This window comes from Sciurus carolinensis, chromosome 2 (genome assembly GCF_902686445.1).
Source record: "Sciurus carolinensis chromosome 2, mSciCar1.2, whole genome shotgun sequence".
NCBI lineage: Eukaryota > Metazoa > Chordata > Mammalia > Rodentia > Sciuridae > Sciurus > Sciurus carolinensis.
The window spans coordinates 10702865-10730139 of NC_062214.1; the positions used below are offsets into that span (position 1 = coordinate 10702865).

At 62.0% G+C, this 27275-nt stretch overlaps 1 protein-coding gene across 2 annotated transcripts; it reads left to right on the forward strand.

Annotated features, from left to right (window-relative positions):
* The first annotated feature begins 8510 nt into the window (after nt 1–8510).
* Nucleotides 8511–25742, forward strand: Peds1 (plasmanylethanolamine desaturase 1). Of its 2 annotated transcripts, XM_047538057.1 has the most exons (6): nt 8511–8725; nt 15281–15400; nt 21435–21526; nt 22334–22478; nt 23385–23597; nt 24360–25742. In XM_047538057.1, exons 1-6 carry the CDS (start codon nt 8602–8604, stop codon nt 24479–24481), a joined length of 816 nt encoding a protein of 271 aa, XP_047394013.1. In that variant the 5' UTR covers nt 8511–8601; the 3' UTR covers nt 24482–25742. The 2 variants fall into 2 exon arrangements, with proteins under 2 accessions (XP_047394013.1, XP_047394016.1); XM_047538060.1 differs by lacking the exon at nt 15281–15400.
* Nucleotides 25743–27275: the final 1533 nt, after the last annotated feature.

Consider the following 27275-nt stretch of genomic DNA (forward strand, 5'->3'; position numbering starts at 1 on the left):
CTGTCACCTGCAGTCAAATCTAGCGCAAACAAATACACTTCCTTCCCCCTCCCGCAGATGAGAGAACTGATACAAGGTGCAGCACCTGTGGCCAGGACACAGCACAGTCACCTGAGCCCGGCCTGCTCCCCATGGCCTCCCGGCTCCCGGGTTGCTGTTCCCTCCTCCTGGCCTCGCTCTGCCACGACCTCTGCCCGTTGCCCCGCTGTGCCTTTTCCCTGGTGACATGTCACCCCACTGTGGGCGAGTTTGCTTTTCTAGTTCCAGTTTTTCCTTCTGTAAACGGTGTCAAATAGCACGGGTATTTAAATACCTGGCACAGAGTGAACAGCTTCCAGCCTCGGCAAATAATTCTCCATTCCTTGCTGCCGGCTCCCTCCCTGACCTCCTCCCCACAAGGAAGAAGAAAGACTGAGAAATAGAACAGGGAATTTATTCGATTCTTGTAACCGTGAAGTCAAGAGAAAAGTCAGAGTGCAGGTGGGGCTTGCTCTAGGGGCCCAGTGCTCCTAGTAACAGCTAAAGCTCACCGGGTATTTACCACGTGCCAGGGGCCCTTCTGACTACTGCATACTGACCTGTCCATCTTCACAACAGTTACCATCTCCATTTCCTACATGAGGAAACTGACATTCTGATGGAGTAAATAATTGGCCCATGGTCACAAAGCACACAGTGGTGGGGCTGAGACTCAAACCTAAATCTGTCCACCTGGAGAGGTAGGTCCTCCTTCAGGTGGAGCTTGATCCAGCAACTCAAAGATCTCAGCAAGGACCTGGTCTCTCTCGGTCTCTTCTTTTTGCTTCCTCTAATGCTGAACTCACCCCAAGGATGTCTCCCGCCCCACCCCAGCCCGCCAGCCGATTCCAGTGAGACCTACTTCCTCACCCCCACCCCACTTCCATACCAGGATCCTGAAACCCACTGTCGTCCGACTGTCTGAAGACCTGTGCCCGTCTCTGAGCCTGTCACTGCTTTGTGTTGCCTGGGGTGGGGGGTGGAGGCTCGTTCCTGAGCATCCAGGGACTGAGAATGAGGTGGGGGAAACTCCTCCAAAACTTTAGGGTGTCATATCTACCGAGGACAAGGAATGGACGTGGGCAGCCAGCAGAGGCCTCCGCCCCGACTCACATGCAGGCAAAAGGCTCTGAAATGGACAGCACAGGAAACCAAGGCCTGGCGTGTCCCTTGCAGGCCCAGGGACAGGAGGCAGCATGCCCAGTGTAGATGGCCCGCTGTTGGTAGAGTGGGAGGGGTGCCCAGTGACTGGTTTGGGGAGCAAGTGGCCCTGCTGGGCACACACAGCCTCAGGGAGACCCGACACCTGGACCCCCAGCCCCCGCTTGCCCGGAGGCCGTTCTCGCAGCCTGGAAAGCCTCTCTGAGGCTCTCAGCCTCCTTCCAGGCGCTGGCCTGGGTCCCTGAAGAGGCCAGTGGGCTGCAGCCCCCAGGAGGCACGTCGGGACGAACCCGATCCAGCGAGTCTTTGGGCGACGATGACGAGTCAGTGCAGGCGCCTGGCGGTGACATTCAGGCGGGGGGCTCTGCGGGACGCTCCCGCCGCTGCCCCCGGCTGCTCCCACGTCCCTTTCCCTTCCTGGCCACCCCGGGCAGCAGTGCCGCTGCCTGTCCTCCAGACCCAGCCTCCCCTCTGCTCCTTCTCGCAGGTTCCGCCAGGGAATTCCTGCTGCCCCTGCCGCGCCCCCACCCAGCCGGGCTCAGGAGGCGGCTGCCGCGCGTGCGCACGGCCGGCTCTGTCCCGCAGCGGGCGGGGCCTGGCGCACAGCACGTGCTGGAGAAACCGCTGCGGGCAGGCGCGGGGCCAGCGGGAAGAGCTGCAGCTTAGGGTGACACTCGCCGTCGCACAGGTGTCCGGCGTCGGCGCCCACGTCAGTGCGGGGGTGTTCCCAGCGCACCAGCTGCGCCCCGCAGGGCACCAGGAACAGCCCTGGGCAGAGAGGCCAGGGGACGCCCGGGCACCGGGCTGGACGCGAGCGGGCGCGGCGCAGCGGGCGGGCGCAGAAGTTCCGCGAGGCCCCCAGCCGCCCTCCTCCCTGACGCCCCCGCCACCACCCTGCTGTCACCTCCCGGCTGACCACCTGCCTCTGCTCCGGCTGCTGCAGGGACCTTCTCTAAGCAGAGATGGAGGCGTCCAGGGTGCGGCTCCCCTGCCCGTGCTCGGGTAAAGTCTGGATTCCCACACGGGCACCGAACTCGCCCAGCCCCTGCCCGGCTTCACCGCCCGGCCACCCCGCTCCAGCCTCCAGGACTTCTTCCCAGTTCAGGAATTAAAACCAGTCTTTCACCTGAAGGCTTCGCACACGGGGGTCCCTGTGCCTGGAAGCCCCGCATGCCTCCCTGACCCCCTTCCCACTTAGCCTGCAGCTTCAGCCCAGTGATCTCTTCCTCCAGGAAGCCCTCCCTGATTGCTCGCCCCGGGTGGGTTGCCCACATGCATTCCCAACGTGTGTGTCCACCTCTCGTCCATTTCCACACATGCTTGTCCTACGCTTGCTGTGCCATCTGGCCCCTAGTGCCTCTCTGATCCCGCCCCCCGCCCCCTTGCTCTCTGCCCCAGCCACATGCTCTCTGCTATGGTCTGCACATGGTTTGAGGGTGTCCCCATGTGGCTCAGCACTGGAGCTTGGTCCTCAGTGTGGCAGAGTTGGGGCCTAGAGGGACATGGCTAGTGTGGAGGGTGTGCCCTTGGAAGGATCTCCACCGTTCTCCTAGGATTATAAAAGAGCAAGCCTAGCTCCTCTCCAGGCTCTCTCGGGCTTCCTGTCTTACCAAGTGATCACTCCAGGCACATGTTCCTGGTGATGCCATCTAACTCAAGATCCTGAGCAGAGGTAAGTCAAGGCCAGTAACAGCCCTTGAACTCCAGAACTGTAAACTCATAAACCTCTTTTCTTTATAAAGCACACAGCCTCAGGCATTTTATCACAGTAACAGAAAATGAACTGATACAGCATTCTTGTTCTTCCTTGAAGACACCCAGCAGGGCCTTTGCACTTTTCTCACCTGGGTATCTGCACGGTGGCTCATTTACTTCCTTCAGGTGTCTGTTCAAAAGTCACCTCCTCAGAGAGACCTTGCTGACATCATCCCTACCCCCATCTGATGAGGTGCTCCCCCCTTTCTTCACTGCTTCCTTTCTTTGCACAGCACTTGCCCCACCTGGCAATATATCATCTTTTTACCTGTTCACTGCCTGTCCCTTTTGCAACCAAGGACGTCTCACTCACTGGTGTCTTGCCACACTTGACACAACACCCAGCCCACATCGGGCCTCAGGACAGATTTGGTCACTAAATGAAAGGGGTGATCAAGATCCACGTGACTTAAGGCAAATCACGGGGCTACCTCCCAACATGGTGACATCTTGGAGGTGCCTCAGCCAGCTCTGCAGTCTGAGTCTCAGCTGGGAGGGGATGGAGAACAGGGACCCAAGGAGGAGAAGGGGGCAGCCATGTGACTCAGGTACGAGGGCGCCAGGAAGCAGGAACCGCAGGTGCAGAGGTCCCACAGCACGAAACGAGCCGGTGACAGGAGGGGACCTGGGAAGCTGGCAGGGCCTCGGCTCTCAGGGGCCAGCCCCAGCCCAGGGTCAAGTGCCACAGACGGGGAGTTAACGGGCGTGGGGCCTTTCCCTGTCCCCTTGCAGCCGGTTCTCTGCACTTCTGTGGGAGGCTCCGTGACGGCCCCACGCCCTCAGCTGTGGGTCCAGCTTGGTCTGCTCCTCCTGTCGCTCATCCCTGCCCCTGACCTTTGCCTTCCTCCACTCAAATGTGACCAAAGTCACGTGTCAACTCTCTGGGCATGAACACTTGGCGCCCACTTGACACCTCGGCTCAGGACATGGGCCGGCACCTCCCACGCAGGGTGCCCCCCCACCTGCCCCCGCCACAGCCTCCCCAGCTCAGGCCACGGCTCCTCCATGTTTCCCTGGCTCTGGCCAAACACCTGGCGTGGTCCTCGTTTCTCTTTCCCGGCCCTCGGCAAATCCGAAGCACGTCCCGAATCCACCACTTGTGCACCTGTGTGGCCACCACCCTGCTTTGACCCTCCATTGCCTCCTGCCCGGACTAGTCAGCTCCCTGGGGTCTCCTGCCTCCACAGGACCCCTGGGTCCGTCCCCTCACACAGCCAGAGGGTCCTCTTTTCATGCAAAGTCAGGGCCCCAGGTCACAGCACTGTCTGGCAGAACTCTGTGCAAACTCCATCTGCACCGTCAGTTCATTAGCCACCGGCCACAGGTGAGCACAGGACACCTGCCATGTGCCTAGCGCAGCGGAAGGACTGGCTTTGAAATCTTCCTGAGTTGACTTATGGGGTACACGTCGCGTCGCCAAGCCTGGGGAAGCTTGCTCTCAAAGCCCAGCCCGTGGGGCCGGTGGGGCTCAGCGCCCAGCGCTTGCCTGGCATGTGTGAGGCGCTGGGCTCCATCCCCAGCACCGCATGTAAATAAATGAGAGATAAAGGTCCGTTGACAACTACAAAATATATATTTTAAATTTTAAAAATGCAGCCCACGGGGATATGAATTAGTGCAGATCCCAGTGGCACGATCTACCCACCCACCAATCCGTTTGTCAGTGTCTATCAAAATGACAAAAGCATCAGCATCTGTCCCAGCAGCCCCACCCAAGAGGCCTGTGCTACTGATCTCCCGGCTCGTTCGAAGCACGAGTTTGTAACACGCAAAGAGGAGCCACGCAAGGCTCTGTCCTGGGTGGCCAGTTAGCTGAGTTACAGTCCAGCCATACTGCGGAATATAATGCACCGAGAAAAAAAGCAGTGCAGCCAGGTGACAGTGAAAGCAGAGAGAAAAGCAGAGGAACTGGACTTCATCAAAAGTGAGATGTGTGTGTGTCAAGGGGCACTGTTAAGAAAGTCAAAGCACAACCCCCACGATGATGGAAAATATTTTGGCGGCGGTACCGGGGATTGAACCTGGGGCACCCGACCACTGAGCCTCATCCCCAGCCCTATTTTGTATTTTATTTAGAGACAGGGTCTCACTGAGTTGCTTAGCAGCTTGCTGTTGCTGAGGCTGGCTTTGAACTCCTGATTCTCCTGCCTCAGCCTCTGGAGCTGCTGGGATTACAGGTGTGGCCACCACACCCGGCTGAGAAAACGTTTTCAAATCATCTCTCTGATGAAAGGTTAACAACCACAATATATAAAGAACTTCTGCAATTGAACAACAAAAAGCCAAATAAGCCAGGCACCATGGGTCATGCCTGTGGACCCCAGCAACTCAAGATGCCGAGTTAGGAAGATCGCAAGTTCAAGGTCAGTCTGCAAAACTCAGGGGACACTGTCTTAAAAAACAAAGAGGACTGAGCATGCCTGGGTTCAATCTCCAGTACAAAAAATAAAAAAGACAAACCACCAGTTCTTAACTGGGGAAAGGATCTGAATACATTTTTCTCCAATAAAAGATCTGTGAAGGGGCAATAAGCACCCGAGAGATGCCCTCATCCTTACCCACTGGGAAATCAAGCCACCACGGGAGGCCGGGCCTCATGTGTCAGACACTCTACAGTGGAAAGTGGCAGGGCCTGGGGTGTCCACTGCTGGTGGGGTGCGAAAGGTGCGGCTGCTGTCCAGAGCGTGGGGCCCCTCGAAAGGCCAACACCTCTGGCCCCGCAGGCCCACTGGGAGGTCCATCCCCGGCCAGTCCAGGCACGGCCTGGGGCGCCACCCGGCTCGGCTGACTTCGCAGCCCTAAAGTGGAAACGAAGTGTCTGTCAGTCAAACGTGCCAGCAGACGGGGCACCGGCACCCCTGTCCGCTGGGGGGCGGGGCTTAGGTCCCCATTGAGCTTTCCTGCGGAGGAGCCCCAGGCGCCACGCCCAGCTGGAGAAGCGAGTCAGGACTCTGCGGCGTGGAACCACCACGGGCAGCAAATCCACCCGGCCAGGAAGAGAAGAGTGATCGCCAGGGGCTGGGGAAGAGGAAAACGGGGACCGACTGCTGACGGGAATGACTAGAGTGTTCTAGAATCAGCTGATGGTGATGACTCACAATGTTGTGCATACACTGAAGAACACGGAGTCAGACGCTCTGACCAGGTGCGCTCTACGTTTTAAAAACTCTAACTTCTATCTTTAAAATGGTTGGGGGGAGCCAGTGACTGTGGTGCACACCTATAATCCCAGAGGCTCGGGAGGCTGAGGCCGGACGATTGAGAGTTCAAAGCCAGACTCAGCAATTGAGAGTTCAAAGCCAGCCTCAGCAATTTAGCCAGGCCTAAGCAACTTAGCGAGAACCTAGTTCAGAATAAAATATAAAAAGGGCTGGGGATGTGCCTCAGTTAAGCGCCCCTGGGTTCAATCCCATGCTAGGGCAAGATGGAGAACAGTGACCCCACAGCAGAAGACTACATGTCTCTTTTGTGTAAAAAGAGGAAGACAATAAGTATTCATTTTGTCTGTATGTGCATCAAAGTGCCAGGGTGGACAGACACTCACTGCCAGGTAACTCATTACGTGGGGTGGACTGGAGCAGGGCCAGGGCTGGGACTAAGCTTTCTGTTGTGCATCCTTTCGTGTCATTTTGATTTTCAGAGCATGTGTCTTACCTGTTAAAAATAAAATCATTTTTTAAAGTGGAAGTCAGGTCCCGCCATCCCTCTGCTCAAAACCCTGCGTCAAAACCCTGTGTGGAAGGGACGCCCCAGGTCATTTTAAGGAAGACCCGATAATCTCTTTCAAGGCCCTGCCTCCTGGCCCCCCACCTCCCCTCCTCTCAGCTCCCTCTGCATCACCTGGTTCTCTCACATGTCTCCTTTCAGTTTCTGGAACACGACAAGCAAGTTCCTGGCTCAGGACATTAGCACTTGTGGCTCCTCAGTTCAGAACCAGTTGTCCCCAGACATCTGCACAAGAGGTTCCCTCCTCTCCTTTAAGACCTGGCTTCAATGTCGCCTTCTTGAACAAGCCTTCCCTGACCCCTACCCCACACCGTCCAGGAGCGCCAGGACCCTGCTCTGCTTCCTGCTGCTTCCCTAGAATGGCGCGGGGCCTTCTGCCCTCCACAAACAAGCGTGGAGTGAGTGGAGGAAGCGCCAGTAGACTCCGGCCACCAGCACTCATCCAGCTTGGCGACACAGCAAACTTTAGAGGTGGTTTCCCTGAAATCTGAGATCCAGGCCCCACAAAGCAAGGCAAAATAACCTCCCCGGCTAAAGCTGTTGAAACCTGGCTCAAGGCCAGACAGTTCACCAGAATTTGCCATGGCTTGGGCTGCGACCTGTATTGGCCATTCCAAGGTGGCTTTTGGTCCCTGAGAGGAGGTATGGGAAGGAGACAGGAAGGGGCATGAGGCTGACCAGGGGCAGTGGCCATGCAGGGTAGGAATGCTCAGAAAATAGCCCTGGGGTGGCTGGAAGCCCAGGAATTCAGGGCTTAAATCCTCAGAGAAGAATGAAGATGGAGCCTTAGAGAGAACTTCTGGAAGATCCTTCCTACCCTGCTGGAACCTCTCAGGTCCTTCAGCCACCAGGGCAGCTCCCGTTTGATGGTACCGTGTGGAATTTGTACGAGCAATCACTGAGTACTTCTGTAGTCAGCTAGACCTCGGGGAAAAGCCAGCTGCGTCCATTTACCTGCCCCAGTATTAAAGGCATCTGACTGAGCCTTAATTCATTCAAGGCTTCTGGAGCTTCTACCACGTGCCAGCTGCAGCTCCAGTCGGTGGGTTTCCCCTGTGAACAAAGGAAGTCCCTGCCCTCGGGAGACTGTTTTATGGTAGAGGAGACAGGAACTGCAAGTTCACTGCTCATGACCAGGCTGTGAAGACAAAACGGGGTGATGTCACAGTGACTGGGGGAGGGGGCACCTCTGAGCCTGGGGTCTAGGCGTCTCTCTTGGTGTCGCTTCTCTTTCTCTTGGCCCAGGGCCTGCAGCTAGTAGGCCCTCAACTAATTTCACAGTGACTCCTGTTGTCATTGTCACCAGTTAACTGTCCCTGCCCTGGGAAGAATGAGAGCCGGGCCAGGCCGGCTCGAGGGTCTTCTCTCCGGGCGCACAGGGACCCGCGGTCTTGGGAACATCCGCACTAGGAGGCTTGATACGCTGCTGCTACGTAACCCGGCCCCGCTGGGAGCCTCCCACCAGGTGCCCGCCGAGCTCCCAGCTCGCATACTTCGCCCAGTGGGCACTTAATGGTGTGTGCTGGGGAAACGCCCGCCTCGGGCCCCGCCCGGCCCATTGCACCGGCCGGCAAACCGAGGCGCAGGCGGGCGGCGACGCGCCGGGATTCCAGAAGGCCGGAGCGCGGCCGGCCGGGGGCGGAGCGCGGCAGGCGGGGGCGCGCCGCCACCCCACGCTTCCGCGCCCAGCTGCGCCCAGCTGCGGCCCCGCCCCCGGCGCCGCGGTTGGCTGCGGCTCGGAGGCCGCCGATTGGCCGGCGCGTTTCCGGTGCGGGCCCCGATTGGCTGTGACGCGAGGCCCCGGCAGAGCCCCCGCCCGCGCCGCCGCCGCGCCCAGCGCTGGGCGGTCATTGGGCGGCGTGATCTCGCCGCGGTTCCGCGGCCGTGCCGCCGCCGCCGCCGCCGCCAGCAGAGCGCACCGGGCGGGCCGGGCGAGTGGCCATGGCGGGCGCCGAGGACGGGCCGGGCCAGCAGCCGGAGCTCGACGAGGATGAGGCGGCGTATTGCCGGCGCTGGGGCGCGCAGCACGCCGGGGCCCGCGAGCTGGCCGCGCTCTACTCGCCAGGTAGGACCTCCGGGCCCCCCTCCGGGCCTGCAGTAACCCGCCCGGCTGCGGACAGCGACCCTGGGCTCCCCAGGTCGGAACGCCAGCCGCGGGCCCAGATGGGGAACTCCAGCCCCGGCTTCTAACTTGCAAACAACGCTCCCGGGTCCGGGGACCCCGTCCCAGACCTTGCCGAGCCCAAGCCTGAACCCCAGCTCGGGGGCTCTCTGGCTGCAGGGACACTCCCAGATCAAGGATACCGCCCTATCAGGTCCCGGATCCCCAAACAGCTTCCATCCTACTGCACATCCGGAGTCCTAGCCCCAGGGCGCTTGGGCTGCAGTGAGCGCCTCTAGACTTAGGAACCTTCACTTCAGGACCCGGTTCAAGACTGAGGCAGCCCTTTGACTACAGGCACTGTCCCTGGCCCCCAAAGTCCCTGGATCGAGAATCCACATACATCCTGTACCCCTGTATCTGCATTCTAACTGGGGTTCTGGGCTGCAGATAGTGACCTCACCCGCGCCCAATCTGGGAACCCTAACTTAGAGGTTGCAGACTGTGCCAGACGCCCTTTCCCCCATCTTGGTTGTCTCCCCTACCCCCGTGGAACCCTCTGGTGCAGAGCCTCACCCCTAGCCCGTGTGCCTGGATTCCAGGAGTGGGGGATGCAAAGCCCCCTGTATAAGCCCCAAACCCAGCCCTGGGTCTCCCCCACGTTCATATATTAACCCCCTCCAGTAAGACGGGTGGAGCCCCGGGGTTCCTCAGACGACTTGGATTCTTGCCACAGGCCAAGGTTCCTCCCTGTTTCTTCCTGCTGAGCCCAGCATTCATGCTTCAGTAAGTGCCAGTCCCCATCCTGTTCCCTGGCTCCCATGTGAGCCCCAGGACCTTGTTGCCTGCCTCCCCTGAAGAACTCCAGACTGTGTGAATGGAGCTGCCTGAGGTCCCTCTGCCTGCCTGTCGCCATCACATCAAGCTTTGTCTGTCAAACATTCTGACCTCTTTCCTTTTGCCAGGAAAGGTGCCACCATGTGCTGCCCTTGCCAGGTGGGCTGGGGCCTCCAGTGGCTTGACTTCCTGGATAGCCTGGGATTAACGAAGTCTCAGCCTAAGGGGTCGCATGACCTTGGGCCCTTTCCTTTCCTCTCCGGGACCCGGATGGCTGGAGTCTGCAGCCTTCCAGAGCCGCCTGGTCCATGCTGCCATGGTTTCTTCAGGCCACACCCAAAGCACCAGCTTCTAGATGTAGAACCTCGTGCTCTCCTTGGGGGAAGTAGGGGCTGGCCTCTGCCGGACAGCTGTGTGACCTGGCCAGGCACGTTTCCTCCCCAGCTTCAGTATCCTCACCTCTAGCACAGGCATCTTGAGTGTGTGAGGAAAGGAAGCGAGGTTGTGTGGGGTGCCTGGCGTCCAGTCGGCGCTCCCTGCAGCTGACCGACAGCCTGACCTTTGCTGTGAACGCAGAGCGTGCTCCTCCGTCTAGTGCTCAGGCCCCTGTGCCCTGGGACTCGAGGGCAGAGGTCCGAAGGCCTCCACTTGACAGGAGCTCTGCCCCTCCTGTCTTCAGCCAGCCCAGATTGTTCCCAGGCCTTGCGAGCCTCCCAGGGACTCCGCTCACCACTGCGTCATGACTGCACGTCTGCCCACATCTGGTTCTGTTTTCCCCAAGCATCCTTCTTTCTGCAGAATAGCCACATTCTGTCAGTCGCCTCCTGGTACCCAAACTGGTCAAGGCCTTCTCTCCTGCTGACGGGGAGGGGGAAGAGGAAAGCCTGGTCAAACTGAGTCTTCCAAATTCCTTTCCATAGACCTCTCTCTCCTCACTGTGTGACCTTGGGGAAATACCTTGACCTCTCTGGACTGGACCTGAGAAACTAGACTCAATGTATATTGAACACCTATGTCCCGTCTCTGTTCTAGGCCCTGGGAGCAGAGCAGCAAACAAGACAGAAAAACTGGAGCTGGCGTTTTAGTAGGGAGACAGCCAGTAAACCCCAAAATAAGGAAGATGTTTTCCTGCTCAATGGTGGCAAGCTCTGTGAAGCCAATACAGCAGGGAAGGAGGAAGACTAGGGAGGGAGGGACACATGGAGACAGCGCAGTTCAGGCCTCTGAGCAGATGACATTTGCACAGAGACCTGAGGGCAGAGGGCGAGAGAGCAGAGCCTTGAGGATATGAGGAAGGGTTCTGTCCGGGCCAGGGTAAGGGCAGTTGCAAAGGCCCTGGGGTGGGAGTGCGCCTGGCACGTTCGTAGGAAGCAGGGAGCCTGTGGCCAGGATGTCAGCAGGGAGAAGTTCCGGGTTCCGGGGCTGCATTCTTGCGATTCCTGGACCGGAGGTGGTTTGGCACTTGACGGTTGACGGGTTGATCATGGATACCAAGGGCAGTTGACACATTCAACATCTATTGAGCACCGACTGTGTGCCGGGCTTTTCCTCACAGGCTCTTGCTTCACCCTGGCTCCAGCTGTGAGGTGCGTTTCCTCCGCTTTCCAGAGGAGGAGGCGGCCCTGTCACCCCTCCCCACCCCCCAGGCACACACGAGCCCTGCAGGCTGGTCCTGGGCAGGATTAGGCCGTGTCTGTCCCACAGTGGGAAGGTCAGCGAGGCCAGGGAGGGTGCACTTGGTCCTCCCTGTCCTCTGTCATGACAGTGCCTGAGGCACAGCAGCGACCTGCCCAAGGTCACAGCCAGTCAGCAGCAGCCCTGGACGGGGCGTGCGGGGGCACTCTGGGTTCCGATCTCTTCTTGTTCTTCTCTTCTCAGTACTGGGGCCTGGACCCAGGGCCGCAGTACCTCTGACCACATCCAGGCCCGTTTTTATTTTCACTTCGAGACAGGGCGTCACTGAGTCGCCGAGGCTGGCCTCAAACTTTCTGTCCTCCTGCCTCGGCCTCCTGGGTGGATGGTTTGCCAGTGAACCTCGTGGTGCCGGCTTAGGTTCTACGTTCTCAGCTGTCACTGTGAAGGGAGCCCACCAGGGACAGGTGTCGAGGGCGCACGTGCCCCAGGTTGGCAGGGTAGGGCCCGTGGCAGAATGGGCCTGGTGTGTGCAGGGAGCCGTGGGGTGTTGCAGGGCAGCCAGGGTAGAGGAGACCACAGAGGGTGGGCAGAGAGGGGATGCAGCCAGACCCCAGCTGGGGCTGGTCCTGGGCACTGGGAGCCACAGAGGGTCCTACACAGCATTCCACTCTGGTTTGACTTCCATAGCAACAAACGACCCCACGCTGAGCGCCAGGGTGTGTGAAGGGTCTGGTGGTCCTGGCCAGGCCTCCCACCGGACGGGCAGGCTGGGAGGTGAGGCAGGGGTCCCGCTTTAAGGTGCAGCCAAAACCCACCTGTGTGCGCCACTTCTGGGGGCCGCGGACTGCAGGGCTCCGGGGGCCTGAAGGATCCCGCATCCAGCGTCCACCTCCCCTGGCCAACAGTGGATGCCCCTGCCCGGCGCTGGAGGGACCCCGTGTGGACAAGGGAAGGTGGAGGCGCAGGCCTCTACTCTTCTGCTCTGTTTCTCCTCCTTCCACGTCTCTGATTCCTGTGGCCTCGTCCCTGGGTGTTCCTCTGGCCCTGGTGGCGTCCCTCTCTGTATGTCCAGTCCCTCCATCTCTGTGAGGCCCAGGGTCTCCTGGTGGTCAGGGGCGGTCGGAAGTACAGCTCTCTGGGCGCTTGTCGCATCAGAGCGGAAGAGGTGAGCCCAGTGCCCAGCCCCAACTGTGGCCTGCCCCCGAGTCCTGGACCGTCCGTGGCTGCCAAGCACGGCCCTCGCACGCACCCCGCCTCGGCTGCCCATCTGTGAAGTGGCAGTGTCCAGGCCAGCTGCCCTCACGGGCCTGGAAGGCTGATGGCCCATGTCCCGACTGTCGGGTGACCTCAGCCTTCACCTCCCCAGGCTGTTTTCTCCCTCTGAAGGTGGGAGGCTGGTCCCCAGCTGGGGAGGTCTGAGGGGACCGAGTCTGTCCTTGGCGCCTACTCAGTGACCCACCAAGGCTGCTGATTGTCGCCTGTGGATTTTTTGTGGATCAGAACCGAGGTTCTCCATCCACAGGATTCAGAGTCCAAAGAGGAGCGGGATTTAGATGGGAAATGGTCGGGTTTCGGGGATGTTTTTCATGGCACAGGGCAAGAGCGGGGCCATCTTCGGCATCGGGACCGTCCAGGATATCCAGGTGACCAGGTCACCTCTGCGAGTCCAGCATCCGCCCAGCTCTGAGCCTGGTGTCCTCGTCTGGGAAAGTGGGTCCCGGCTCCTTCCGCGAAGGTGCTGAGGCCCGAATGTGACCCTCCTCAGAGGCCGGTGCAGGGCCACCTCACCCAGGCAGTGCGAGGACACGGGTGGGTCCCCATCAGACGCCGTGGCCTCCGCCTGCTCAGGCCCGTGTCCTCAGGGGAAGCCGGAACTAGGAATGCGTGTGACTTTTAAATTTAGCTCATTTAATAGGAAAACCAAGCGCAAAACCTGCCGGGCCTCAGCTTGGCAGCCTCTCTGGTGGGGCCAGTGGACGTCACCCTCGTCACTGCTGCTGTCCACTCTGCCCACCTGTCCCTGCAGGCTGAGAGGGAGCTGGCAGGGAGGGGTCACCTGCCCTTGGTTTCCTGCTGTGCCCTCAGAGCCCCTGCCCTGCCACCCACCCCTGGGGCTTCCTCATCTCTGCACCCTGGGCCCTGGACAAACAGGAACTGGAAAGGGGAAGGCCGGCCACGTGGGAGCCGGCCTCCGTCTTCTGCTGCGTGACCTCTGCTGAAGTCCTTGCTCTGTCTTGGCCTCTGACCTCTGCTGAACGAGAGACCAAAGGGATGCGACCCTGGTGTTGCCCTGCCGGCTCCGAGCCTGGGTCTTTTCCTGGGCGAGGGGAGGGCAGCTGTCCTGGTTCAGGTTCAAGGTGGGTCTGGAGCTGTGTGATCTCTCTGAGCCTCAGTTTCCCTTTCTGGACAGAGCCTGAGACTTCCTTCCCAAGGCGTGCTGATGAGGGGCACCCAGAGTTAGCCTGGTCATCTTCCTTTAGGACTGTGATTGGGGACATACTGAGCACCAGGTGCCAGGGCCCTGAAGAGTGGGCCAGCACGTCCCCAGCCTCCTGAGTTCATGCTCCGGTTGGACTGTGGTCCTGAGTGGAGCGTCCCAGGTGGGAGCGCCGAGGCTGGAGGAGCCTCGAGGGTGGCTTCCTGGAGGTGGAGGCTTCCGGGCTGAGGTCGGCAGGAGCAGCAGCAGATCACCAGGTGCAGAGACGCCCAGGTCTGCGAGCGCTCTCGTCTCTCCTGGCCCTTCGATGATCACTTCAGGGGCCTGTTTGGCCCTGTTGGAGATGCCCTGGGCTCCTGGCCCAGGATGTCATTAGAGTGGTTGGGGGGTGGCATCAGGAGCTGGACAGGTAGGGTAAGGGAGGGTCTTAGGAGCCAGACCCTCTGGCCAAGGGGATCCCCGTCTGTAGCTGACTACCTGAGTAGCCATGGGCAACTTCTTGAGCACTCTGACCTTCAGTCTTCTCCTCTGCAGGTCTTTACCTCCACAGGTGCCTGGCACTTGGTGCTCCCTCGATGTCCCACGGTCATGATAATAAAATTACCACCGTTAAGGGTCTCATGCCTGTGGGCCCTGCTGCCTGTCACAGGTTCTGGGTCACCCACGTGATGTTTTGAAAGTGTGGATTCGAAAGGAGTAAATGAAAAGCCGTCTCCACCAGGCTCTTTCATGAGGGCTGCTCGTGGCCCTTCCCACCCACGCCGTGTCCTATACATCTCTCCATGTCCATGGCTAGGCGGCTGCCCAGCACGTCCTGGCTGAGGAGGCGCCATGGACTGGGTTGGTGTGCCCGTCCCAGGGTCATGGACATGGGTGACTTCCAAAGTCCTGACACCTCAGGCAGCCACAGTGTGAATCCGCGTGTCCCGGCTTGTGGGTTCCTTGAAAATGCATGGTGCTGGGTGGGATGGCAAGTTTAAGGCCAGCCTGGGCACTAACTTAGTCTCAGAATAAAAATCAGAAAAGGGCTGGGGATGCAGTTCAGGCTGGAGCGTCCCTGGGCTCCATCCAGCCCCAGTTCTGCAGGAATGGCGAGTGCGGAGCCGTAGATGAGCCCTCACAGCCAGTCCTGCGCGCTGGCTTCTCCACATGTGCTGCTCTGCTCAACGCCACCTGCCCTGACCCCTAGCAGCAGTCAGCCAGGTAGTGCCAACCCTAGTGTCCCCAAAGCCCTGTTTTTCCATGACCTCTTGACTCAGGCCTGGAACCTGCTCAGGGGAGGCTGGGCAGGATAGAGCCTCCGGGATCAGAGGCTGTTTGTAGCCTCTACCTCCAGATAATTGCCTGCCCAGGCCACATGGTGCCGAGCGCCTCTGGTTGAGACAGAAGAGACTTCACTCGAGTTCCCTGGGGTGTCTCCGGAGAGAACACGCAGGGCCCGGGAGGCGCTCGAGTCCCTACTGCGCAGGACCGGCGCGGTGCGTGTGACCGTGATTGGGCCACAGTGGGCTCACCTGTGAAGTGGGCAGCGGGCCGTGCGCTCCTGGGCGGGGTTGGCGCGGACCCCGCCGCCTGGCGCCTGCGGCCCTCAGCCCGCCCTCTCCCCGCAGGCAAACGCCTCCAGGAGTGGTGCTCGGTGGTCCTGTGCTTCAGCCTCATCGCCTACAACCTGGTCCACCTGCTGCTGCTGGCCCGCTGGGAGCACACGCCCTCGGTCATCCTGGGCGTCGGTGAGTGGCCGCCGTCCTGCCCGCCCCGCGGGTGCGCACTCGCATCAGAGGCGCGGAAGCCCCGCCTTCCCATCTCAGTGGGCGGCGCCGTGACATCATCCCCAGGGCCTCTCCTGCTGGGCCACCTGCTCTTGGCTCCTCCGCCCCGCCTCCTTCTGGTGGTCCTCACTCCCCCGGCACCGCCCCACTGGCCAGTGTCCACACATGACTCAAGGGAGGGGTCCTGCTAGAGGCCCAGGCCTCCTGCCGCCCGTCCCCCTTATGTGCCTAGGTGGAGCCCAGCTCCTCTCCTCGGCTGCACCCACCGGTCACTGTCCTGCTGCTTGCCCTGCTCCTGCTGCGCCGGCCTCTTCCACCACCTCAGGGCCTCTGCGCATGCTGCGCCCTGCGCCCGGAACTCTCCTCAAAGCATGTAGCGACATGATTCAAGGTGCTTTGAGGTCACTCCTTAGAGAGGCCCTTCCTGGTTGCTCCTCAAAAGTAGCCTTGGGGCATGCAAAGGCAGGCCTGGGGTCCCAGCCTGGCAGGCTGAGGCAGGAGGATGGCCAGCCTCAACACCTTAGCGAAACCCTGTCTGGGGTAAACAGACAGGCCGGGGATGGGCTGGGTGGTAGCGCCCCTGGGTTCCATCCCCACTACCGAAGAAATAGAAAAGAGCAGTCCAGCCACAGCTGTGCCCGCCCCAAGCTCGAGGCCTGCTCCCAGCGGGCACGGCACTTACTGATCTGAATGAAGGAGTGAGCTGGTGCTTCCCGCGTCCATCTCCCCTGTCCACAGCGGGTGAAGCGAGGATCCTCCAGATGAGGAAGCTGAGGCTTGGCAGGGAGGGCGGAGGGCCACACGCTGAGAAGCCCATGCAGGCCTGGCCGCCCGCCCTCTCAGCGAGGGGCAGCTGCGTCTCTGCTCCTGCCCGGCCTCCCTCCGGGTTCAGCGCCCACGATCTCATTAAAAGCATTCTGGCGACCTAAGCCAGTAACGCTCAGGCCACTAACCGAGCCATCTGGGGCTGGGTTTGGAGGGGCGCGAGGGAGACCTGGCCAGTGCTGGGAGCCCAGGCCCCACCTGCCCCCCAGGGACGGGAGGGACCTGCAGTAGTGCACAGACTGGGGTCACGGCTGGCGGCTTGGGTGTCCCTGGCGTCTCGGATCCTCGTTTCCCACCCGCGTTCGCGTTCGACAGGGCAGCCCTGGGGCTGGTGCGGCGAGGCAGGAGGGTCTCGGGTTTCAGGCCGGCTCTTTTTTTTTAATGTTTTTTAGATGTTGGTGGCCCTTTCCCTTATTCATTTGTTTTTATGTGGTGCTGAGAGTGGAACGCAGGGCCCCGCACATGCTAGGCACAGCCCCAGCCCCTGGGCCAGCTTTGGCAACTCAGGAGACCCTGTCTCTCAATAAAAAGTAAAGAGGGCCGGGAGGTGGCTCCGTGGTTAGGCTCAGTCCCTGCCACCTGAGGTGTGGCGAGGCCCCAATGCAGGTGTTCCTAGTACTGGGGGGACCGGGACTGAGAAGCCGGGAGGGACACTGCGTCAGGCAGCTCACCGTGGCCTCACTGGTCAGTTCCAACGGTGTCTATTTTGTGAGCACTTACTGGGCGCCAGGCCCTGGGCACTTGCCACTCTGACCACCGTCCTCTGCAAGGTCAGGGAACATGGGACCCGAGCCAGCTGTGTGCTGTGCGGCCAGCTGGGGGGCGTCGGGCAGGGCACGGCCTCCTTCCCTGGTTGGGCGCTGGGCTCCCAGCCCTGCCGTGGGCAGCCCCGGGGAGGCGTGGTCCCTGTCCTGCACCTCTGTCTCTGGCTGATAAGAGTAGACAAGCCCTGATAGTGGTGTTGACAAAGCCCCAATTGATTTAAATAGCTGCCCTGATTTGTGTGTTAACACACAGACGGGAGGGCACCGTGCCAGCCCCCTGCCCGTCCCTATCTTCCCAGAGATTACGGTGCCCCAAGCAAGCCCAAGAAATCAGGCAGAGCACAGCCTGAAAGGCGAGCAGGTGACGAAGCCAGGCACCTGTGCCGTGGCCGGCAGGCCATTAGGGCGGGAGGCGCATCCCAGCAGAGGGAGCCCCGAGTGTCCAGGCCTGTGGTGGCGTGCGCCCGCGTTAGGGGAGCAGAAGGGAGACCTGGTGGCGGGGCACAGCTCACCAGAGGAAAGGCAGGGGTCTGGTGGCGCACGCGCCCTCTGGACTGCAGGTGATTCTCTGAGAAGCCCAGCGAGGCGTCCGCGGGGAGCCGTGTGCTCTGACGCCGGGGAAGGATGGGGTGTGGGGACAGGAGGTGGCCGCTGTGCTCAGCCATTCCTGCAGGGCCTGCAGGTGGGACAGGCTCTGGGACTCTGGACGAGCTGTGCTAGGTGGTCTGTTAGTTGTGCTGTTGGGTTGCGTGGTGGTGAGAGAGGGCGGGTCGGCGGGCACTGCCCAGGGCCGGCCGAGTGGCAGCAGGGAGGCACTGCCCCTCTGAGATGTGCTGGAGGGGAGGAATCAAGCCTGCAGAGGACGTGGGAGGCACCCAGAGGCTAGCAGGCGCCCCTGGCCGAGGGCACAGCAGCCAGGTCACTGTCCAGCCCCGTGAGGAGAGGCAGGGCCAGCGGGAGGCTAAGGCACCGCCCGGGGACACAGGCCGAGAGGAGAGCATCTCCTGCAGGCTTGGAGATCAGCTAGGGACGGCCCAGCCGCAAGATGGGGGCCGCCGGTGTTGGCCAGGCGAAGCTTGTTAGTGACCTTGACAAGGACAGCATCGACCCCAGTGGGCGAGCAGGTGAAGGGTGGGAAGCAGAGGAAGAGGCAGGGCGGAGGAGAGGGCGTCCCGCAGCGCTCAGGTGGAGCTGGCGGAGCTGACAGGCAGGACCGGCCCCGGACAGCTCAGCAAGCCGACCCTGGGCTGGGCCCCGGTGCCTCTCAGCCACCCCGTCTCCACACCAGGCCCTCAAGGTAGGCAGGATGGAGAAGTGCCAGCTGAGTGACCCGCAGGGAAGCGGAAGCTTGAGGCCCAGGGACTGTCTTGCACCACTGGTGAGTTGTCCCCGTGCCAGTGTCTGCAGGGAAGGGTGGTGCTGAAGCTGCCCAGGGCAAGCCAGTCTCCAGCCACCACCCAGCCACCAGCAGGCTGGGACAAAGAGTCTTCTGTGTCCCTTCCACCCTGCCCCCACTAAAGGGGCCTTGCAGGCAGGCAGCCTGGAGTCTGGGCTCTAGAAAGAGCCACCCCAGGCCCAGGGTCCCGAGCCGTTGCCCGCCGAGGGAGGGGGAGGCCCTCCCTGCCTGCGTGCTTCCTGACAGCTGTCCATAGCGCCGAGGCCTGAAGGCCAGGGGCTGGTCACTTGGCAGGCACAAGACTGGGTACTGAGAGGGAAGGGCCTCGACCCACCAGGGCAGCTTCTCTGTGGCCCAGGTCAGAGCACTTGACCGGCTGGCCTGCTGGTGATCCTGGCGGCTGGGGGCAGGGCCCTCGCACCCCCATCTCGTGGACCTGTTGTGGAGGCTCGTCCACCCACACTCCGCGGTGAGCGGCCCTCGCAGTGGTCGGTGGTGGCCCCACAGCCGCCGTGTGACCTTGGAGGTCCTTCCCGTGAGTCTCCTTGGGTCCTCTGGGAAGGGCCGTGACGCGGCGTTGACCTTGGTTTGCAGACTGTTCTGCAGTTTTCTTCCACGGGCGCGGTTCCCACCTCTCTCTCCTCCCCTTCTAAGGTCTGGCGTTGGCGCCCTGCTGGCCACAGTGGGCCTGGTGCTGACCGGAGCTGAGCCTCGGTCCTCCTTTCCAGGTCCCAGCTAGAGCACGTTGTGTGATGGCCACGACTGGTCGGGCTCCATGGCGCTGGCCGCTCAGACTTTGTCTTCCGGGCCACGTTCCTCGACGGCTGTCCCCTTTCCCTGAGCGGTGCTGGGGATGGAGACCCAGGCCTCGGGCGCGGGCCAGGCGCCCGCCAAGCGGCAGCCCCGCCCGACTTCTCGTTCTGGGTGACCTTGACCGTGTTCACGTCGGCCCCTCGGTTGGGTTTCCCTATTCATTTTCCCTTTTTTCTTCGTTCTGGGGATTGAGCGCGGACTCTGCCACTGAGCCACGTCCAGACCTCTTTCCTGTTTGAGGCAGGTTCTCGCCAGGTGGCCCAGGCTGACCTGGACTCTGTGGTCCTGCTGCCTCGGCCGCCCGAGTCGCAGGGTGACAGGTGTGCGCCACCACGCCCGCTGCCTCCGGGGGCTGTCGCTGATGGTTCCCTGGTGACTGGGCTGGTGGCCGGGGTCCCTGTTCATCGTCATAGGCAGCCAGCCGTTGGCACAGCCCGCCACCCGGAGTTGCCCCGGAGCACCCGGCTCGGTGTGAGTGCACTTGAGCGCTGGAGGCCCCTGCAGCGCGCTGGCCAGCCCCAAGGACGAGCGCGGCCTGTCACACGTGTCCCCTCCTGCTGTCACTGGGTCTCAGCGTCCGGGAGCGTTACGTGCTCAGGACAGTGAAGACGATTAGGCGCGGGGCTGCCTTGGGCAGCGAGGATTAAGGACCTGAGGTCGCAAGGTGCTGGCGGGGCCTGGGAGTGCAGGTGCCCAAGACCATCGGGTTGAAGACACACACTGCTGTCTTGAGGGGAAGCCACACCAGCCCAGCCTCCACAGTGCCTGGGGGAGGACATGTCCTACTCCACCTGGACGCTGGGACAGTGGTCAGCGAAGAGAGGGCACACAGATGCCCTGACCCGTGATGAGCTGTGGGCAGTTCTAGAACAGGCTGGGTCAGTCCGCGCTGCTGGCAGCAGGTCTGTGGTGGCACAGGACAGGAGTGGGGGAGATGCGGGGCAGGGGGGCCTGCAGGAGCCGGGCCAGCACTCCAGGGCCCAGCCACCGGGAAAGCTGCAGCTGGACACGTGGGCAGACGCCAGGTTTGCGTGGTTTGCGCCCCTCACGCTCAGGACAGGTGTGGAAGCTGCGGCTTGGCCGGGCGACGGTCGGACAGGGCTTCTGGGGAGAAGGCCAAGCTGCGCAAGGCCTGTGCCACGCGGGGGCTGTGGTCTGGGGAATGCAGGGGCTCAGGAGGGCCTGGGCTCTGAAGTGCCCTCCTCTTGCCTGTGGCTGCTTCTCAAGAAGGCAGAATTCAAAGGCCTCATCGGTATGACTGGAACAGCCGAGGCCCAGAGGAGGCAAGGGGCTTGTCCTGGGTCACACAGCAATTATAGTGGTAAAAGATGAAGCCTCCAGCCCTCAACGTGGCTCCACCGTAGCTCTTGCGACGTGGCTTCTTGTCCCTCCTGGTGGGCAGAGACAGCGTAGCCACATCCCTGGTGTGCAGGAGGAGCCTCATCCCGCCCTGGGCCCACTGAGGTGCAGCCTGCAGTGGACATACCCGTCCCGTCCCGAGGCTGCCACTGCCAGGCCACATGACCAGGGGTGGTGGTTTGACATCTTTGAGTCTCTTTCCTTATCCAAGAAACAGGAACCACACATGGAGCCACCTCGGGCGTCAGGAGTAGCTGGAGGGAACGACAGGGAAGTGGCTTCGTGCGGTGGCCTCAGGTGGCCTGCACCCCGAGGGAGATGGCCGAGGACCTGTGGGAGCGGGTTCAGGGGAGCCTCTAGGCCCTGTGGGCCCTTCCAGCCTGCGCTTCGGCGTGGCCTGCCACCCGCCCTCCTGCCCTGCCCGCCATCCTGCCCCAGCGCGACTCGAGGGATGGGCGCCCCAGAGCCTCCGGAAAGTTCTCTCCGTAGCCGAGGGGTGTTGGTCTCCGAGGGGCCCACTCCACGCTGAGCAGGTGGAAACAAAGACAAGGACAGGCAGCTAGAGGCCACAGGGTGGCCGCACTGGTGACCGGGTGGGGTGGGGTGGCCTCTGCTCCCCCTCGGGCGCCGTTCGACCAGCCCCAGGGCCAGCAGGCTCGCTGTGGGGAGGGGCCAGCACCTGCCAGGCCTGCCGCTCCTGCGGGGCAGAGCGCTGCCACAGGGAAGAAGCCGTCCCCATCCGGAGGGCCCGTCCTCGCCCCAGCCGAGCGGCCGAGGGCTGCCTCCCGAGGAGGGGTCGCTCTGGCGGCCATCTGCAGCCACCTCCTCTCGCCCACAGTTGCAGGGGCTGTCACCGCGGACTTCTTCTCCGGCCTGGTGCACTGGGGAGCCGACACGTGGGGCTCCGTGGAGCTGCCCATCGTGGGCAAGGTGGGTATGCCGGGCGCGTGGCGCGGAGCCCCCGTCCTCTCAGCCTCGGGGTCCCCGTCCAAAGGCGGGCTCCGCCGCTGCGGCCTCCCCGTCCCACTTTCTGGAAGCAGAGGTGCCAGGACCGGCCGCGCCCAGGGCGTGGGGTTTGCCTGCCCTTGAGCTCCGGGCCTGTCTCCTTCCCGTTCCCCACACCCCGCTTCTGGCTTTAATTGGGTCCAGTCTTGCACCGGCCAGGCCTCCCCGGAGTGGCAGAAAGTCTGATCTGGTTTAATCACACACAGTTCTCATTCCGGTACCCGAAAGGCCGGGGCCAGAGCCCATCAAGGCGAGGCGGAGCGCGGGTCAGCAGCCAGCCGTCTGGTCTCCATCCCCCTCCGCCTCCGCCTGGTGGCCGCCCCGCCAGCCCACGTCCATCCGGCCAGCTCAGAACAGGAGCCCGTGTCCTGCCCTCCCTTAGGGGCTCGCTCCCGTTGGCCCAGCTTGGGTCCCGTGCCCTCCACCGGCCAGTCCCTGTGGCCAGGGCATGGGTGCTGTGGTTGGCAGGCCCGCACACGTGCCATCCGCCTCTCTGAGCAGCTTGTACCCAAGAAGGGGCGGCAGAGGGCCCACTGTCCCTGCGAGGGGCCTCTCCGGATGTCCAGGGGCAGATGGTCTCCGGGCCCCCTGAGGCCAGGCAGGGACTGAGTCCGGGGTGGCGAAGGCCTGCCAGGCTCCTGCGCCCTGAGGCCGGGCGGGTCTGCCTGGGTGCCGGTGGGTGGAGCCTGGAGAGGCGGCCGCGGGCTGACTGGAGGGTGCCTCTGCCTCCAGGCTTTCATCCGGCCCTTCCGGGAGCACCACATCGACCCCACGGCCATCACGCGGCACGACTTCATCGAGACCAACGGCGACAACTGCCTGGTGATGCTGCTGCCCCTGCTCAGCATGGCCTACAGGTTCCGCACCCAGAGCCCAGGTGAGGTCTCCCGGCCGGGCAGCCTCCTGCCTGCGTGCGTGTCCTGCTGGCCCTCGTGTGTGGGTGTGCTCGTTGGTGGTCACGCGGAGTCGGGGTACTGGACGCAGAGACTGGGTCTCCGGCTGCCCCCGGGCCGTCAGAGCTGGCCTGTGGCCTGCCACCCGGGTCCTCGTCCCCACCGGCTTCCCTGACCCGAGCTGCTCCAGTTTACCTGCCGCCCCGCCCCGCCCCACCTTTGCTCCTTCTGCTGGCCCCGGGCTCTGGGGAACAGGCTCCCGGCTCCCCGGCAGGCAGACACTGCGCTCGGTGGAGGTCAGGCGGCCACGTCCTGTCACCTCCCGGGTCCTCAGAGCTGCTCCTGTGGGTGGAGGTGATGGCTGTCTGCAGGCCAGCGGAGCTGTCCCAGGTGCATGGCTACTGAGTGCCCCCTGCCCTCCTCACCACCCGGGAGGCCCCGCCTCTCCGCGCAGGGTGAGCCTGAAGGCCGTTGCCTCGCCCGGAGGGGTCAGCTCGTGGAGCCCGTAACACGGGGCGCCAGCCTCCCGACACGCCCGCCTCCCCGCCCTGCCTGCCTCCAGGCCTGTGTCAGGGAACCTGGCGACGGCTTATCCCCGCTTAGTGACTAAGAAGATGAGGCTCAGAGACTGTCCCGCCCGCTTCATGCAGCAGGAGGTGTCAGGGCAGGTCCGGACCCCACTCTGGCTACGGCAGTGCCCACCTTGCAGACCGTTCCCTGTGCTTCCCCGTCACGGGCCTCCCGAGTGGGAAGGGGTGTCCCAGCTGGCCTGAGGCTGGCCGAGGCTGGAAGACCTACCTGGTGCCGTCCTGGCACCAGAGCTGCCCGGGGACCAGAGCGAAGGCTGGGTGGCCGTGGCCAGTCCCGTGACAGCACCCTGTCCCACCCAGAGGCCCTGGAGCAGCTGTACCCCTGGGCGTGCTTCGTCTTCTGCCTGAGCATCTTCGGCACCTTCACCAACCAGATCCACAAGTGGTCGCACACGTACTTCGGGCTGCCACGCTGGGTCACCTTCCTACAGGACTGGCATATCATCCTGCCACGGAAGCACCATCGCATCCACCACGTCTCGCCCCACGAGACCTACTTCTGCATCACCACAGGTGCGGCCCCTGTGAGGGCTGCGTGCCCTGGGGTCAGGGGGACAGTCTCCAAAGGGCCCAGAACACAGAGCGTCAGCTGTGCGCTGGGCACCCCTCGGGGTGCTCAAGATGCCAGAGTAGACGAGACAGACCCCCCGCCCCACTAAGGAGCTGTGACTCCACCCACCCAGCCAGCCAGCAGGTGTTTGTTGAGCACCTACTATGTGCCAGTCTCTGCTCTGGGCTTAGACCCAACCGTGACTAAAACAGACTCCCCTCCAGGGGCAGACACGGCAAGTAAACCGTGTAGCCCACCCGCTGGAGGAGATGGAGCAGGGCGCGGGCGAGGGAGCGGAGGTTCCCCCTCTCAATGGGGTGTTCAGAGGGGAGTTAAGCAGACCTGAAGGAACTGGGGGAGGTGCTGCAGGGGTCTGGAGATGCCCCAGGAGTGCCGAGCAGCGAGGGGGCGCGTGGGGAGGAGGGAGCGGGTGGGGCGGAGGACGCTGCTGAGGCCAGGAGGTCAGACCTGGACGAAGTTGGTGTCCAGGGAGGGGCCCTTCTGGCAGAGGACACACTGATGGCAGAGGCCTGGGACAGGACTGCCCTCCTGGGACGGCACTTGGGCCGGTGCCAGAGGGGTGAGTGTCCCCGGGGCCCCCGGGCTTCTTTCCAGCTCGAGTGTGTGGGCTCAAGGGGGTTGTCCTGTGGCCACCTGCACCTCAGCTGCAGGCGCCATGGCCCCTGGGCAGGGCCGCCCCCTCAGCCCGTGCCCTTCTGCCACAGGCTGGCTCAACTACCCGCTGGAGAAGCTGGGCTTCTGGCGGCGCCTGGAGGACCTCATCCAGGGCCTGACGGGCGAGAAGCCTCGAGCGGACGACATGAAGTGGGCCCAGAAGGTCAAGTAGCTCCTCCACGCCGGCCTCCCGGCTGCCAGCCTTCCCTCGCCCCCCAACGAAGCCATCTGCCAGACCCCGGCCTCCTCGAGCTGGCCCTCCACGTGGGAGGACGTCTCCGGGCTGGGCCTGGGCACCCCGCCCACCCCTCATGACAGAATACGCGAGCCACTGATGTTTCCATTTCCTCCTGTGTCGTCTTTCCCGGGCCTCCCAGCCAGCCGAGCCGCCCGCCTGCCAAGCCTGGCTGCAGAAACAAGCCCTGGCCGGCCAGCCGGCCCTCGGGCACAGGGTCCACTCCCGCACCCCTGCCTCCCATCACAGGCGGCCCTTCAGTGTGGCTGGCATTGGGCTGCTGAGTCACCTGTGTCCTTCCTCGTTTGACACCAGTGACCAGGGAGGCCCCAGGACACTTCCGTGTCCCCGGGTCACTGTCCTGCCATGGTCCTATAAACTGACCCAAGGCCTTGGTAGGGGGCCCAAGCCACTAACTTCAGCCCCACCTGTCCACCCAGGGATGGCAAGCCCCGCAAGGGTCAGGGCAGCTGGCCAGGAAAGGCTGGGACCCTCCACCCAGGCCTGGACATCCCAGGCCCACCTCCACCTGCCCACGGGGTTCTGGCCAGACCTGGCGCCTCCCGTACAGGAGTGGCCTTGCAGAGCATGACCCTGCAGAGGCTTGTGGTCACTGGGGAAGGGTTCCGTGTCCCTTCTGGCCAAAGTGTGTCAGAGAAGGAAGAGTGGGGCTTTCTGTTTTGTTTTTTTTTTTTTTTTTTTAAAGGTGCTTGCTTGTTTAATGTAAATAATAGAAAGCCTTAATATCTTTTCTGTAATATGGAGTAATATTTTAATGTCATGTTTTGGATGTACATAATATATTTATAACAGCAGCGAGACCTGCTTAACCTTGGCCGCCTCCTGGTGTTTCCTGGTGGGCTGGGTTGGGGGGAGTTCGGAGCCTGGGGGGAGGCTCACCCACCCCATTCCCAGCTCCCCCCAGCCCTAGCCTCAGGATGGGGGTCCATCACCCGAGACAGTGAATCAATGTTGACATGCTCCCAACGCTTTGGGAAGGACCGGACATGGTGGCCTTTCCTCAGATCATGGTGTAGTAGTGAGGACTGATCCCGACCCCAGAATCCCTCCAGCAAATGTTTACTGGCACCTGCTGAGTGCAGGCTGGGGTCCCGCAGGAACAACCCAGGAGGACCTGCCCTGGTGGAGCCGACCCCCTGGGGAAAGAGACAATAAACATAAATAAATGCACTGGAAATTCAGACGGTGATTCGTGAAGGAAACCAGACCCTCGGTGGGCAGGGGCCGCTCCGCTGAGACCTGGGGGGCAGAGCCACCAGGGAGCCCAGGGAAGGGGCCTCTAGGTGGGACCGTCAGCGCCAAGGCCCCGAGGCAGGACCAGGCTGAGGGGACCCGAGTGAGCAGGGGAAGAGGCGGCTGGAGACCCAGGGAGTTGGGCAGCCTCACAGGCCGAGGTGAGTGCCTGACCGCAGACGTTTTAAACAAAGGAAATTGTTCATATTTTGAACAAGTGACATTAAGGCAACATACGTGCCAGGCACTGGGATTCAGTAGTGGACACTAAAGTTCTGCAGACTACAGAGTCCAGCCTGGGATGGGTGGAGCCAGTGGCGAGGTACTTGCCTGGGTGAGGCCTCATTCCCTCCCCAGCACTGCAGAAGCCAAACAAGGAAACCTAGGCTGGACTCGTTCCTGCAGCGAGCCAGGAGAGAGGGCCTGTGGGGACGGGAAGACGGTAAGAAGCAATCACACGTGGCACACAAACGTGCTGGCCCGGGAGGCTGAGGCAGGAGGATGGCGAGGCCAAAGCCAGCCTCAGCAACAGCAGCGAGGCGCTCAGCAACTCGGTGAGACCCTGAGTCTAAACAATAAGAAGCAGGGCTGGGGATGAGGCTCAGTGGTCAAGCACCCTGGGTTCAATCACAGCCAAAAACAAGTGACCCAAGCCTTGGTTGTCCTTGAAGTTTGATCACCACTAGACTTTTATGCCTGTGTCAGAGGAGACCAATAATGGAAGGGATGTTAGCATTTGACATCTCCTAAGTGACAGAAAACTACAGCACAGCTGTGCATGTGACGGTTGCCCGTAATCTCAGCTACTCTGGAGGCTGAAGCAGGAACATCACAAGTTCAAGACCAGCCTGGGTAACTTAGCAAGACCCTTCTCAAAATAAGAAAGAAAAGGGGCTGGGGGTGGAGCTCGGTGATAAGATGTCCCTGGGTTCAGTCCCCAGTACCACCCCCCGGCCCCTGAAAGAAAGAAAACTAAACAAATGTATGGCTCACGTAATCCTATCAGCTGATGAACTGCCAAGTCCATGGGGTGGCCCTGTCTTAAGGTTTGGCAGAACCGGGAACTCGGGACTCGTCAGAACTTGGTCTCTGCCTCGGCTGTTTCCCCTGAGGTGAGACTTGGCAGTGACAGCTGCCCGTCTCAGGGGCCTCCCTTCCCAGGAGGTGAGGCCCAGGGCAGACGCCGTTGGCTTGGGTTGGGTCATGTGCCTACCCCTGACCAATCGCCTTGGCCTAAAAGGGGGGCACACGTAAGTGACTGGCCAAGAGTGAACCGGTCCCAGGCAGCTGCAGGTGGGATCGGAGGGCGGGAGGTAGAGTCTAAGATGGATGGGGCAGGGAGCCAGGCTCAGAGGGACAGACGGGGCTGCTGCCTGTTCCCAGACCCTGCCAACCTGCGGCAGTTGCCCTGGGGCTAGCAAAATAAACGAGTCCAGAGAGGTCCAGTGGCCAGCACGAGGTCTCAACCAACAACGTC